General features: G+C 41.1%; 1 protein-coding gene across 1 annotated transcript in view; it reads right to left on the reverse strand.

Annotated features, from left to right (window-relative positions):
* Positions 1-430: 430 nt before the first annotated feature.
* relt (RELT TNF receptor) overlaps positions 431-15,225 on the reverse strand; it is a 43,012-nt gene continuing 28,217 nt past the window's right edge. Inside the window, 10 exon segments of the mRNA XM_051926822.1 lie at positions 431-1,369; positions 3,521-3,710; positions 4,049-4,279; positions 6,276-6,354; positions 6,459-6,539; positions 9,264-9,335; positions 9,338-9,526; positions 10,660-10,745; positions 11,895-12,073; positions 12,376-12,489. Of these exon segments, the coding sequence (XP_051782782.1) occupies positions 1,358-1,369; positions 3,521-3,710; positions 4,049-4,279; positions 6,276-6,354; positions 6,459-6,539; positions 9,264-9,335; positions 9,338-9,526; positions 10,660-10,745; positions 11,895-12,073; positions 12,376-12,489 (1,233 nt within the window). The 3' untranslated portion in view covers positions 431-1,357.

Below are 15,225 nucleotides of genomic sequence, written 5' to 3' on the forward strand. Positions count from 1 at the left end.
CCAAGGCCTTAAAGCAAGCGCTGGCACAAAGTGCTTCAATTTGGAGTGCTCCTCATGTTTGGGTAGATGTAGTCTGGCTGGTCATCTTAACTTTAATCAGCGTTCTCTGTGAATGACGCCATCATAGTAACAGTCGTCACAGCCAGTTGTCACTTTTGTTACGGGGTTTGGTGAGAATAAAGAGACAGAAAGGCAGGTTTGAAATTTGATTCTTTACTTAAAGAACATAAATCTCCTAGCAAAGAAGAATGAAACAAATAAATTAAACCTACAAGGTTGTAGAGTAATGAGACATTCTGGTAAATAATAAACACAATCCTGACAGGAAAAAAAACAAAACCTTAAAGCACCCAACCAATAAATTACAAGATAATAACAAGAAAACATAACTTTCTGTAAACAACGAAAAGTGAGAGCAACATGTAAACGCTACGTTTTTTTTAGTTTTTGTAAACCTTCTTAACAATATGTCTACTTCACTATAAAAAGTGGTTTTGCCCGCATGAATATTTATTCGATTTTCTCCCAGCCAATCCTTTTCCAGGTGCCTACGGCCAGCGTGAGGTAATAAGTCGGCTGTGTCGGTTTCACCAGGGCCAGAAGTGAAGGGTGTCCTAATGTCTGCTAGCAGAGGGCACCCCTCATGGGTTCACAACTTGCGTTATGTTTGTTATTTTAGTGCCCACAAATGCTTTGCTTGTTGCTGCCCCCTTTCTCGGAGTACCCGCTGTAGTTGATTCCTGTATAAAGGGCAGGCTGAGGGGTTGTGTTTGAATTTTTTCACTTCCAGAATTCCCACTCGTATGCTGCGGCTCCGAGGTCACCTGGGTAGTCGCAGGCCCTTGTAACAGCAGATTTCGATTACCGTGTTACAGGCCCTTTACTGTCAGGCCGATCCTAGGGGTACACTACATTCAGAGAGTGTCGCCAATCCTGCGCCGTCTCGGCTCACTGGGGCCCAAAGCCGCAGCTCCATCCACCTCCCCTGTCTGAACCCCAGCCTGCCCGTCTCTGTGCTCCCTAAATAAGAGCAAGAATCTCGAATCCAACACTTGCTGCTGCTTTTTCCTGCCACTCCAGGACTGTTGGCAGTGGCTGTGAAAAGAAGCCGTTTAGTGTTTTCATGTTGAAAAAATAAACTTTTATGAAAGGCTAATTTGATTCTTCAGCAATTTTGCCAAAATAAAGCATTTTTAACGCTCCTCCTAGACATGAGAAGCAAATCTGAGATTAAAGTGACAGTTTTATAGATTGTTCTGGGCTTTGTTGACGTGTGTTGCACATTTCCAAGTTTTCAGCCTTCGTTTGACGTCAGCAGTTGGTCTTCCCAGAATTTGGCCAAACTGTGATTGTTCCATCAGTTGTTTACCTGTAAAAGAAAAAGGGAATGAACACTGAGTGCTGTACGGGCAGGGGACAGCGGGCATGTGACCTCGGCCGTCCTCCCTCTCCTTCTTGATGCGGACTTAGTGGCCGTTCTTCTTGTTTTGACTAATTTTCCAACAGTTTCCATGGATTTCATATTATTTCTGGACCGTCCTCCTTTCTTGGATTGCATGAGGCCGTTTTATTTGGGACAGTATCGGTGCATTCTGGGAGGAGCAGCTGTGTGTCCCATGTGAGCCCAGTGCCCGCTGACACCTTTTAGTGCGCAGTGAGTAACTAATAAGTTAAAGGCCAGCGTGTTTATCACGAGCAGGGGTATCTGGCAGTGCCCAGGGTGCAGGTGTGCTCACTGCATCAAGTTCCCCCGGGGGAAATGTGTCAAAACAAAATGTGACCCGTTCTGTGCCCCTGTGTAAAATTTGGCAGGAAAAGGCTCAGTGGTGTGGATATACCAGAGAGAGAAAACACACAAACTCAAGGTTTAATATATTAAAGTATAAACTGAATAAAAAAAAATGGGGGCTGTTTACCAAGAGTGTGGTTACCTAACCCAGTACTGAAGTGGCTCGTGTGCAGATTTGGCCTTTGTCCCTTCATTTAAGGTTGGCATCAAATGAGTCAATTCTGAACATCCTGCCAGATGGTGCCACCTTACCCCTCATTACACTAGTTCTCATTTGCACTGGCCTCAGTGGCGGGCTCCTTGGCATACAGTAAGGGCTTGACACACTTTCTTTTGTCAGAGAGCTCACCGGGTGTGGGGCTCTTGTCTTGTCTTTGGTTCATATGCCTGACATATTTAGGAAACACTTTACTTCAGAATGTAATTGGATTCTGTTGCTGCGCTTCTGAGACGCCATGTGGAAAGTAAGCAGAAGAGGGCGCTTTACTGAAAGAAGTAGCTGCCTTTTCAAACAGTAACCTGCAGAGCGCGGTGCTCCCAGTGATTGATTTCCCCTGCAAAGTAGAATTGTCGCAACAAGCTGCAGGGTCGCCTGTGACTCCCTGGCACACAAGTGTGAAGCACAAAAGGTCCCGACTCATTTGAACAATATAACTAAGTGACAGCACAGCTGCTTTCTGCTCTTGGCGATAGTTCAGGCTAGGACATATACCATTGGTAAATAGAACAATGAAATAAAAAGACAGCAGAACAACAATGACAAGATTCTAACCAGCTAAACGGGAACTAAAGTGAAAAAGGAGAGAGTTTGAAAGAAATAACATGCAAAAAAACAAACACGTATTCCTTAAGGAGCAGCTACTGCATTGCAGAAAGACGCTTAGCAAGCAAAAAGGCAGGCTACTGCAGCTAGAAGCCCCAACCAGCACATCATGGAGGCATTTGTTATTACCTTTATATTATAAGATTAGTTTCTCCCAGCTTTATGATGAGTTTTCTGTCCTGTAATGAGTAGGGGGGAAAAAAAGGGTCTAAATTGTCATGCTGTGAAACAAGCAAGGTAAGCCAAAGAGGAGAAAGGGCTACAGATCTTGACAGAGACCCCTTGTCTGAGGGCCGACTGACCGTGCCTCCCCAGATTTTTAAAGAACACAAGCATCTGAGGAAAGGATTCCTATGTTGTTTGTCCTTCACACGGACGCATATCCCGTCATGGGTGCTGAAAGTGGTCCCACTGCAGAGATTGTCTAAATTAAATTAAAGAACTAAAGCGAAGGACTCCCCTCCCTCTAAGAAAGATTTCTAGGACATGTTGTCAAACAGCTGATAACCCAACGTGACTGCGGTTCAGCGGTTGTAATACTGCTGCGTGGAGACTGCAAGGTGATCAGCACAGGGATTTGTCTTGAAGTTTCATGCTGTAATAAAGTTAGTCGTGGAAGGATTTTAGTGCATAAAAAGCACAGAGAAAAGCATGTCATGGCACCTGTGTTTGGGCCTGGCATGCTTTTTTTAAAGGCATTATACGCAATAGTCCCATAATCCAAAGTGTGTTCAAGGAGCAGGGAGCATCTGAACCACTTCTGAAACCAAAGCCAACTGAATCCCAATTAAGTCTCAGACAGAAGAATTGCGACTAACAGATGTAGACTTTGAAAATCCCATGAACGTGTTTGATTTAAAAAGCACTGGGCAGGTTGCTTGCATCACTGGTGCTTCTCAGCTGCTTACCTCTAATTTGCTGTCCCCAGGTTTCAGCCACTTGGACTTGGCACGTGATGAAGAGGAGCCCCCCAAAAGGGATTTCTCTTCTGCTGGCTCTGTGTGTGAAGTGTCGATGGAGTCTGTGTCACTTGACTCTGGGGGGCTGAGCTCTTCCAGTGGCATTGATTTCAGTTCAGGGATGTGGGCCACTCGAAACCTGAGGAGCAGAAACACAAGTCAGGCAAAAATGTTTGAGCGGCTCCGTTCATCTCGGCACTCCTCACTCTGGCTTAAGCGCTTGTACTGTTGTCATATTTTGGGAAACACGATTCATGATCGTGTCTTCCTCTGTTACACTAACTTGGATTTAGCTGGCCATCTTAAACTGATCAGTATTTAGTGCCATTAGTAGCACGTGTCATCACATATACTGTGTTACAGAGCAGCAGCAAGTTTCAACGAAAACTCGGTTTACACCAGAGGAGGATTGGAGCAAATTTAGATTTATGGCAGCCTTGGGCTGAGTGCACATTTGCTTATTAGTAGTCTTCTTACCTGCCCACAGACAGGATGGTGATCTCTCCTGGACGGGTGTTTTTGCTTCCCACCTTTGAGGACTTTGTTGTGTCAGTGGGTACCAGGATTTCTGGCCACTTCTTCTGTGTACAGCGGGTGCAGCAGGGGCCACTGGGTGCCACAAGTCCATGCACAGTGTGCAGGTGCTGCTGGTGTTTGCAGAGGTGGGGTAGAGATTTGAACTGGTGCAGCTGGGGCAGAGGAGGAAATCTGCATGAAAGAGAGGAAAAAAAAAAATTTACTGAAGTGCCAATATGGCCTTACACAACAGCAAGTTCCACTGTAATCCTAATGGCCTTCACTTTTGTCTGACCTTTTCTTAATAGGTTCAGATGCTCTTGGCCTTTCTTAAATGTCTGCTTGTAACACTTTAACAAAGGACTGATATTTGCCAAGTGATGTATGCAGAATGGATCCCTGCCCAGAGTCCCTGGCTTATTTAATAACACAGCGCGTTGATAACTAATGCCATCTGCATCAGAATCTGGCTAAAGTCACCGAGTGAAGCTAACTTGTGGAAACTCGCGGCCTCGGAGTAAGGTAAGAGGCACCAGCTGGCCTCCTGCCAGACAGACTGTCATGTTTTCCACTGTACTGTTGTGGTTCCTTGTTGTCCTTGCTGGGAGTTCACAGCCTGCGAGGCATTTAATGAATAATATGGCCGCTCTATTAATGCATGAAGGCAACTGTGCTCTCAGTGGAAGTGCATCCTGCTTTTGTTTCCTTGGCCTGTGCGCATAGCCAGACTCCTTTGAACCCCTTACTGATGCTCAACGGCAGCTTGTCTTAGGGTTCATACTTTTTGGCTTAATTTATCCTTTTGCTGTTAGTCACCGAGGAGCAAATAAAAGAGTTTTTCCAAGCACAGGAACAGGCATGCCAGCTTGTTCACTACCTCAGTGCTTCTAATTAAACAATGCATCTCTTAATGCTTGTGTGTTTCGGGGAAAATGGGTATCATGAAATTGTGTGCCACCCAATTCCATGCACATTGGCCTCTGACACAAACATTGATAAAGAAGTGATGGAGACTGAAGTCCATGACAGATATCGGGGATTCACACAAATCCCCTGGTCACTATGCTAGGTTATAAATAAACAATTTAGAGCACCAAATTCTCCTTTGAGCAGAAATAGGGTCATTAAGTAGAAAACATTATTTTCCTTAATTTTAAATATCCAGAGACACCAACCTTATTTCAAGTTCTTTTGTATACAGAAATAACTATGAGGTCATATAGCCCCTTTCATGGGTGTAGATTCTCTAAAAGATGTACTTGCCAATGGCCAGGTTAAATGCCAATGTTGATTTCATGAGAACGTAAATCCATCAGTTTTCCAGGTCAAGATCCTATACAAGTGCCAGAGTGTGACCAAAGCCACAAAATTATAGGGTATAACCGGCAAAAGGTCTTTATAGTTGTATGCAATACATGAAGGTGTTAATGCGAGTAAATCAGACATGAATGACTGCACTGGTGACGCGTGTATTTCCAGGTCTAGCCTGACAGCATTAAACAAGCACACAGCTTTGTTTAACAAGAAAAGTCGATCTAATCTTCATATGACACAAGAAGTACATTTTTTACACAAGCAGGCAGTGAGATTTAGAGACTAAGGGACTGGACTTAAAACCACAAGGTTGCTGGTTCAAATCGTGCCTGTGGTTCATCATCTGACCCTTACTGTACCAATGCTCCACTTCCAAAATAAATTGGTACCAACTCTAACTAAACTTTTACATCCTGTTAATAAAGCGAGCACCACTGAAAAAAATAGTATGGAGACAGGGATAAGGAATACACCACATAAGCTGGTTTGTGTTTAAATAAAATGAAATGTCTTTTAGTACACTCTAATTTATTATGACAATACTACTACGACCACTAAAAGTGTCAAACAATATAACAATAATACAAACAACAAAATTTCAATAGTGAGAAGAGGGACATGGGCTAAAACTGAAAACTTTAACATGGCTAATACTGTAAACCTTTACTGTGACCACTAGAACCCCCTTTTCAACTCACCCTAGAGTGTCATTCGAAAATTTATCGACATGGGAGACCAAATGTGAATGAGGGAGAAGTCAATAGATTTGTGGGATAGTTCAACCAAATTTGTCCCACATTGTGTATGTGAAATTGGCTCACCTAACACCACAGTCTACCAGAAAGTCCCAGAAACAAGTAAAGTGATTGCATACCTGATGGAGGATCTCTTGCTCACAGTATTCTGTTTGCTTTCATATTCTTTCAGAAGCTCTTCCAAGGCAGCAGCATTTTCTAAATAACAAAGCAAAATCAAGTTATTTCAAAGTTTACTTGGCATGCAGGACATCTTTTCCTGCAGTTCATCATCAGGCTTCCTCATACTGTATCTGACGCACCTTTCTTCTCTGTAATCAGTCGCACCAGTACACTGATGGTGTCTTCATTGCCGTCATCAATTATGTAAGGGCAGCCACTGCCTGTGGATCATAAAGGAATTGTTGAACATGTCAGTGAAGAGCCCCTGAACCCTCAAAGGCACAGCCTTACATTAGCACCTGAATGCGGCCTCAGTCCACATCCTATAAAAATGAATACACTGTAATCTGCAGGACTTCTAAAAATACTTTACTTTTTGATTCCAATTAAGCTGCTTCATGGCCATCTTTTTTAAATCTTATCCTTCACGAAAGATTTATTACAGAATATTTATTTTCAAGACAGTGCGTAATCAGTGAGAGCAGGCACTCTCAGATCAGTTGTCAAGCCTAATACTCTGTCCGCTTGGCCTAAAATTCCAGAAGCCTCCCCTGACCCAGCCATACCTTTGGGACCCAATGCATATAGCTATTTGTCTTTGGAGAGGAGGAGATCGTACAGTGGAGAAATGACAGAGGGGATGATGATTAATAGCATTGGAGCGCCCTTTTCCCTGAGAGAGAATAGATCAAGGTATTTCAGCCATTTTAAGGAGGGTTCATTATTCGTCCTTTTAGAGCACTGATGCCTGTTCTTCCTACAGTGAAAGACTGACAGCTTGTGTACACTTGTCCGAACCCTTTCACCTTCTCTACCACAAAGTAATGTCTTAATGGTGCCATGGTGAGCAGCATATATGCAGAGCTTTCTCTGACACAATAAAATGAGGGAAACAAGAATTGCATTAAGCACCAAGGTCAATGAGCTTGACAAATTCAACAGCCCTCCATCTATTGAACCCTTGCAATAAAATGTCTCTTTTAATAGTTTATTATTTTGACCTCAGTTTCGTTTTAATATCCTTAAAGAGCACATGCCAGGCTGCTTTAAAAGGACCCAGAAGCCCACTGATTGCTGCTTTGCCGATTTCCTAAGTCAGCGTTTCTCAACCTTTAAGTATTTGCGACCCATAACAGTTTTAATCGTGCCCCCCTAACATTTTTTTGAAAGGAGCCCACTAATACCAATTTATTCTTTTTTAATTAATGATATATCATAGATGCATATTTTATTATACCTACTTAACTTTTATCGACATTTATCGAACTCTGTATTTAATTTTTCTAGTATCAGAATGTAGTTTAAGTTAATTTGTTTTGGTCCAATAGATGTATTTTTCATATTTTCGATTCTTGTTTTCTTTTTTTACCCCACATCTTTGCGCCTCCCTTTTTGTTACTTCGCCCCCCCCCCCCCCCAGGGGGGCCCGCCCCACAGTTTGAGAACCACTGTCTAAGTAACAGTTTGATGAAAATATCTCTAGCACTAACCCCATATAAATGATTTTACAAATTGGCATAGTGAATCCACTTTGCATTCTCTTCAGAATTCATGTTGGGACACTAATAAAAAATGTAACACCCCAGCTAAGCCTTTTTTTATCAATTTTTTATGCAGAAACTGTTATTCATAGGAGTCGCATCTGAACAGCTCTGCATCTCCTTACTAAAGCTGACATCTTAGTAACTGAAGTACACACATCTGTTCATCCTTCTGTTTTTGCATCTTCTCTTTTGCAGTTAAGAGTTGGGGACACAGTCACTGTTGGGTACAAAGGTTTATCGCTGTCAATCGGCTTGACGTCATGCTGGTGGGAAAAGCATACACATTTGGCAAAGCAAGGAGCCGGGTCGCAGTGATAAAGGCATCATTTTGCTACTCTAGTTTTTGTAACTGGTTGTATTTTAGGGAGTTCCCCGAGTGCACATTTATTTTTACAATACCTTTCATTATGACAATAAAACAACAATAGTAGCACTGTGTCAATAGTGGATTAAAACTCGATGTATTACAATTTCAAATGCAATGAAACCTAATCTAAGAAAAGCTGACTTTCCGAATATTGTGTACGAAAGCCAGTATTGTGGCATGAGTTTAGCAGTTGCTCATTGCTTTGAAACAATCAGAACAGTTACACAGCAATACAATGTATTCACTTTAGAAAGGAATACTACAAGTTGCGTGAGAAATGGATGTGCTTTGTCAGCATTTAAAATTTCACAGAAACCTAATCCTGCAGATAATTGCTTGTTAAAGATTTAGTTGGATGTTTTGTTAAAACTGGAATGGTTACTCAAACTGTTCACAATACACGCATACTATACATAATGGAATCTTTCCACATTTTTAGCTTGGCACTCCCAGTCATTCATCAGATTGGGTCTGGCTTGCTACTAGACTACAATATGAATGGCTAACCAATAACTGCCCAACAACCAGTAGACCACTAATGACATGGTATGGATGGTATGACCAGCACGCTAACAGATTATTCAGCCTTGACCTGCTGGGCTCAGGTAGAAATGTGCCTAATGTTATAAATCCCACTAAGCTGGGATGTGACGTTTGTACCCAGGAGTGGGTGGTATTGACTGTCAAAAGATAGCTGGTGGTGCTGCTCACTGTGATGGACAAGAAGGAACATATTGGGTTTACAAGAATGAGTTCAGACAAGGCTGAAGGGTCATTATTTTATAGGTGGAGTTTTCACACATTATTGGCATACTGTCTCCATGCCCGTGTGAGTAGAAGTGTAGGTGTGTGCAGGAGCAGGTCTTCTGATGGATTGGCAGCCTTTGTAAGCTTGGCTCTTGCCTTGTACCTCATTCTACTGAGATTTGCTCCAATCCCCATGACACTGAACCGAAGTAGCAGGTTTTATAACAGATGGCTGAATAAAATATTTCCTGATGTCAGCGCATTGCTTTCCTACTTTTTTTGCTTACCATCCTTCTCCTGCATATTGGACTGTTCATCACCGGCCTCCTTCTCTGTCATGCAGTGGTAGCCTTTTTTTTCAGAACATTACATATCAAGATTCCCAGAAGACCCATGATGCAGAAAATAGGTACAAGTGCAAATACTGCATACTCTGTGTTTTTTTCCTCTGGTAGGCTGGCAATTGTTCCATTAGCAGCAACTGAGACAACCAGTTTGGGGGTATTTTTCCCAGTGCTGTGCAAGATTTTTGGAACCAAGTCCTGGACATCTGAAAGAAAGATCAAAAAAATTAAAAACAATTAAGGCCAGAACTGGGGACACTGATCTACATTTCAAGTTTGATATTAGTGTTCAGATGGGATACAAGAGGGCTGATCTTATCTGTGACGTGTGGCAGATGCCACGGCTTTCCTCATGGCATGCAGATTTAAGAATTATGGCTATACTACTGCAATGTGAGAAAAGAGGTTTTAAAACAAATGTCATGACACATTTTAAAACACTGGGCTGGCATTAACTGAACAAAACAGTCATGTCTTACACTTCCTTATTGTATTATACAGTTTTCTAAACAGGGTGCATAAATAGCTGCAACATCATACAAAGCTAAATCTTTCCACGAAGGAACAGCATGTAATTACAGACTGGCCTAACTGCTCTGGCTGATTTGGCACAAGTTGTCTACTGGCCTTTGTTTCATTGCCCAGATAGTAATTTAAATCTAAGCTCCTGTGCTTGTGATGGACAATATTGCTAGCACATCTGTCTTAGTTTTAGTAAAGAATATGGATTCAAGTTTCTGTTTTTAGGTGCCTTGTTGTCCGAGTCGATAGCTGTCTTCTACAAACATCATCTGAATACCCCATACTGGCTTGTAGGTCACGTGGCACAGCTCTGAATGTGCTCAACCTCTATTATGTTCTTTGCACTGGAAAGGCCCACCCTGTCAAACAGGAGTACTTATTTTATGGAAAGAATGGCAAGACTGGAAATAGGAGTCGGCTTATGAGATCAACCCTCCCTGCTTAACATTCTGCCAGCATTCACACGATACATAAGTGCTGCGATTTTGTGGGACAAAATGTCATGTACAATACTGTACAGATCACAGCATGGCTATTAACAGTTTCAACAATTCTGTCTCATGCAGTCAGGATTAATTTTTCTTAACGCTTCAAAAGACAAAGATCTCTACAAACTGGTTGCTTTAGGGATAACAAAATGTTTGTGTTAATGGAGGTAAAATACAAAGAGAATGCAAACTATAGGCAGACGCAAAATGATAGTAGGAAAATACTACCTGATAATTACATTTTAATTCTGTATCCAAAAGTGCAAAATATGTCAAGTGTTTACCATCTTGTAACAACAGTCCAAAATTCTGAATCATATTTAACTGACCTTCACAGGCAGCTGTCCCCACTGGAGCCATCGCACATGGAAGACATTCATTAATGAGAATGGACATGCCCTCGGTGTCAAAGAACCTGTAAAAACAGGGGTGATTAGGAAGGAAACTTGCCAAAAAAGTGAAAAAGCTATATATTATATATATATATATATATATATATATATATATATATATATATAAAATGAATGTCAACGTCAGCAGAACCTCAACTTCCATTGCAAATTTCCATTCTTTGCCACAAAATCCATTAATAAAAGTACTGCTGCCAGCACCCCCACTTAGGTTACAAAATGCTGAAGGAGGAAACTCCACTTCCATTTGAAATCGGACACTCCAGTCTTCTCAAAAATATTCACTCACTTCATAGGTAGCAGACACAAAAAAAGCATTTACAGTAGATTTTGCACAACTAAAATTGCCTCGAATTTAGTTCCACCTTTAAGGTATAAGCAGACTAATAACCCTTTTTGTCATACAAGGTATCTCGTTGCTACACATCAAAAGGGAGAAAACATGGCTGAACAACCCAGGAGGAAGTCTACAAAACAGCTTAAAGGTTAGAAGCTTGTGCGCCTGTATAATGTAGCAGAGATGGTGCATTTTGTAATCTATCCATTTTGGAAACCCCCTCTTCCAATATAAAATTTTAGGTGAGCCAGAGTCTCTTTTAGCATGGACAGGCCAGTTCATTAATTTCCTTTTTGTATAGCACTCGTCTTTAAGTATAGGCTTGTGCATTGTTGCAAGCTTTCAGGTTACATACACATTTCAAACAATAAACTACATATTCGCTTAAACATGTAGCTAAACAACATTCATACCAATGAACATAAAGGAATCTAAACAATTTATGTCCACTAATGTTATTGTTGAGATATGGCCAGGTGACAACAGAGGAGAGAAAAACAAAAACTCCACTGGGCAGCATGTCTGCGTAAAATATACACCCAGGCACAGTTACTGTTGTGAAGATCGGGCCAGCCACCTGATCTGGGGCATTTAACAGTATCACATCTTTTTGTACTGTGTAATCAAGAGGACAAGACACCCACTCTTTCAACTTGGGCCAATTTAGAATTGCTACTCAAATCAGCCCTGCAGAACATGTGAACTCCTCACGATGCACAATGATGCTGAGAACGTTGTGCAAGAGTACACCCGTTGCCCTCTGAGTTACATCAGGACTGTTCACTGTACCCCAAGAAATTCTTCTGTAAGAACTCACCCAGCTAAGCAGTCTCCACACACTGCATCCGTGGTAGATGTGCCAGGGCTGAGCTGAGCACGATTCAAGTTCTCACACCAGGAGTGTGCTCTACAAGGCCAAGAGCTCAGGCTGTCTGAGAAAGTGCCCACTGCACAGGCCCGGCATTGTGCTTCCTGGCCATTGCTGGAACTGCAATACTGAAATAAAAAATAAATGAATTTAAACACCATGTCACATATATATTTAACTATTAGCAATTTTTTCTTAGGGGACCAATCATTATGCTATTGTAGCAGAATGTATTAATGTTAAATGCCAAACTGGGAATTTTAAAATAATCTGTAAACTTATAAAACTTGAAGACATCCATGGGTTTTGGTTCTAGCTACTGTATGTGATCCTTATTGTAATACATTTATTTGCCTGAAGAGTATTATCAGTCTGTATTTGGCATTAACATGCGCATGCATTCATGTGCACAGTACACTGAAACACCTACCTGGTCAGGCTCCTCTCCGGCAGGGCACTGTAGACAGGGCACACACTGGCCTTCACTATTGAGCAACTCTTGTGGCCCGCACTGAAGGCTCAGAACTCGGTGGCAGTACAGCACCTGCACAGACAAAGAGGAATTGTAACAGGTAAGTTTTGCCTGGAGTGTGGGTGGATGTTGTTGCTGTGTTCTAGCTTTGGCAGTTTTCTCTTCTTTATGTGCACATCTCTTCAAATAAAAGGCTTTTCTATTCTGTTGCTTGCTACCTGTTGTTACCTTTAAACAAACTCCATGCATTATTTATATTCTTTGAAAACAGTGAGTCAGGAAAAGCCTTGTAATTGATGGATTCCCTGTCAGCTGCTCAGGGCTGATTTATCTGTGCCTGTCAGGGGGTAAAAACTGAAGAAGGATGAAGGCTGTAAGGATGCACTTTCTGCAAGGTACAAGATGAGAGTTTAGACCCATATAGTGAATGGGCCCAACTATTTACAGTCTGCTACATCATTTTTACTTTGTCCTGTATTACAGGATGTACCCTGGATTCATTGAAGACAGTAGTACAAAAAAATTGACACAAGTAAGGTTATCCATCACCTTCTGTAATTTCTTGTGTTGGAGAAACTTCAGCTATTGGCTCATTCTGCAACGTGTGCTACAAGATATTACTGGGGGACTTTTTTGTGGTAATCTTTAACTTAGTCAGTGATAACACAGTGCTAACACATTATAGCACAGAGACACAATAGACTAAAAAAGTGCTGTATTCTGTATATAGTGTGGTTCAGTTTTACACAATGCCTTGGTGTACTTTATGTTCTGTGCGACTAATGAAGCATGTGAATTCCCCTCTGGATATGAATATGGTGTCTATCACAATTAAGCATCATAACAGGAGTAAAACACATTCATTTATATACCTTTTATAATGTCCATTTTAGTGCATTACAAAATGGTTCACATGACAGTTCAAGATGAAACAGTGGCTAGTGTCATGCCAAACAGCAAGTAAGGACGGAAACAAATCAGCTGGCCACATACTTTTAAGGAAGGATGGATTAAAAAAAATAAATAAAAATGGTCAAGACAAGACATAGTAATGTGTCATCAGGAAGGATTTTCAAAATGGAACTAAAATGTGCTGAATATATAATCAAGGAAAAGACAGATTTCAAACCGAATGACAGATGCACTAAAAGCACAGACAGAAAGTCTACAAAATTAAAAAAGAAACAGAAAGCAGACCTAAGGCAGTCGTCAAACACACAAACAGAAAGAAAAATGTACAAAAAAATCCACTGTGCTATTTAATAATTTATTAATCAATCTAGTATTCCCCCTGAGAGATGACTAAACCGAACAACAATTCATGACTCAAAAAATGACAAACATCACATCCTTCCTGATAGTATATACAAAGCCTGAGCTCAGGGCTGTTAACAGCCCCGTTTAAGATCTCCTAACTTTTGTTTAACAACTCAGGTGAAATGGCTTTTCCTGTAGTTACCCATAACTTGAATGATTGTATTAGGCATGAGTCACATGCAACTCTCCAGATGTATTGCTGTGCTCTGCTCTGCAAGGCCTTGAAGTTGTGTGAAAACAGATTCAGCACTTTTCTTGCAGACAGAGACAAACAATAAAGGGAAATACTCCATATGTGATTTATGAAGATGATCAGATCTGAAGGAGGTTTTGGGCCATAAATAAAGATCACTAAATCACTGTGGGAGGTCTAACCTTGTCCTACAGTGGTCTGTAATATTAGACAATGTGTATTAAGTTGCTCTCTGTGTAGATTTATTAACTCTATAAAAATAAAAAAGGGACAGGAGCCACGTTTACTGTTGTATGTTTCCCCATTATACTAAGCAGAAAAATGGGCCCTACCAGCAGAAGCAGCTCATCAAGGTGTGCCATACAGTTTGAGGAGATGAGACCTTCACTCTCTACAACTGTGCAGAGTTCATGGGCAGTAAGCATTTTATAAAATTCGAAGGGGATTTTAAGACTACAATGAACATCCATCCATTATCAAATCTGGTTAATCCAATTCAGGAACCTATCCCAGAAACCTCAAGCATAAGACAGAAACTGTCCTGGTCAGGGTGCCAAGTCCACATGGGAAGAACATGGAGACTCTATACAAGCAATGCGTGTGTTGGGATTGAAACTCAGGAATCTAGACTTATGAGACAGCAGTGCTAATCAAAGCTAAAACTAACATCTACTTTACTTCTTGGCCATCAGTTACTGTCCATGGTGATCATTCAAAAGTTAACAAGTATGGAACAAGCATGGTTAGCAGAAGTACTCTGTCTGGAAGCAGTTCCTGTTTTGATAAACTTTGCCTTAGAAGTTTATCACAATGATAAGATGTTGGTCAATAATGGTGCAACGGTTGAAACTAGTCAAGCTAGAATTAGTTTACATTTGAAACTGAGATGCTTTAAATGTTTATGCCAAGAAAGGTGCATCTAAATTGCACAAGATCAACACTCTCATCAGTTGTTTCTTCCCTTTGATCTAAGGCATCAAACAAGTAATTCATTTACAGATTGTGTTCTATGCCTTAAATTTTCACGAGATCAGGCTTCAGGCTAATGGTAACCCTAGAACAGCCATTGCCTAGCAGCAGGTTAAGTGGTGCAAAATGTGAGAGGAACTCGCCCTTTTTTTTTTTTTTTTAAGGGATCTGAGCTGAAATTCAGGTGCTGCAAAACTCCTTTCCAAAAATGATGGTGTAGAGCATTTAGTTTGTGCAACTGGATAAGGAACATCATCAGAAGGCCGACAGTATTAAATAGATGTGATTGTTTTAAGCTGCTTTTGAAATACTGCACCATGGTAAGTTAG

The sequence above is a fragment of the Erpetoichthys calabaricus genome, chromosome 4 (assembly GCF_900747795.2).
Source record: "Erpetoichthys calabaricus chromosome 4, fErpCal1.3, whole genome shotgun sequence".
NCBI classification, from domain to species: domain Eukaryota; kingdom Metazoa; phylum Chordata; class Cladistia; order Polypteriformes; family Polypteridae; genus Erpetoichthys; species Erpetoichthys calabaricus.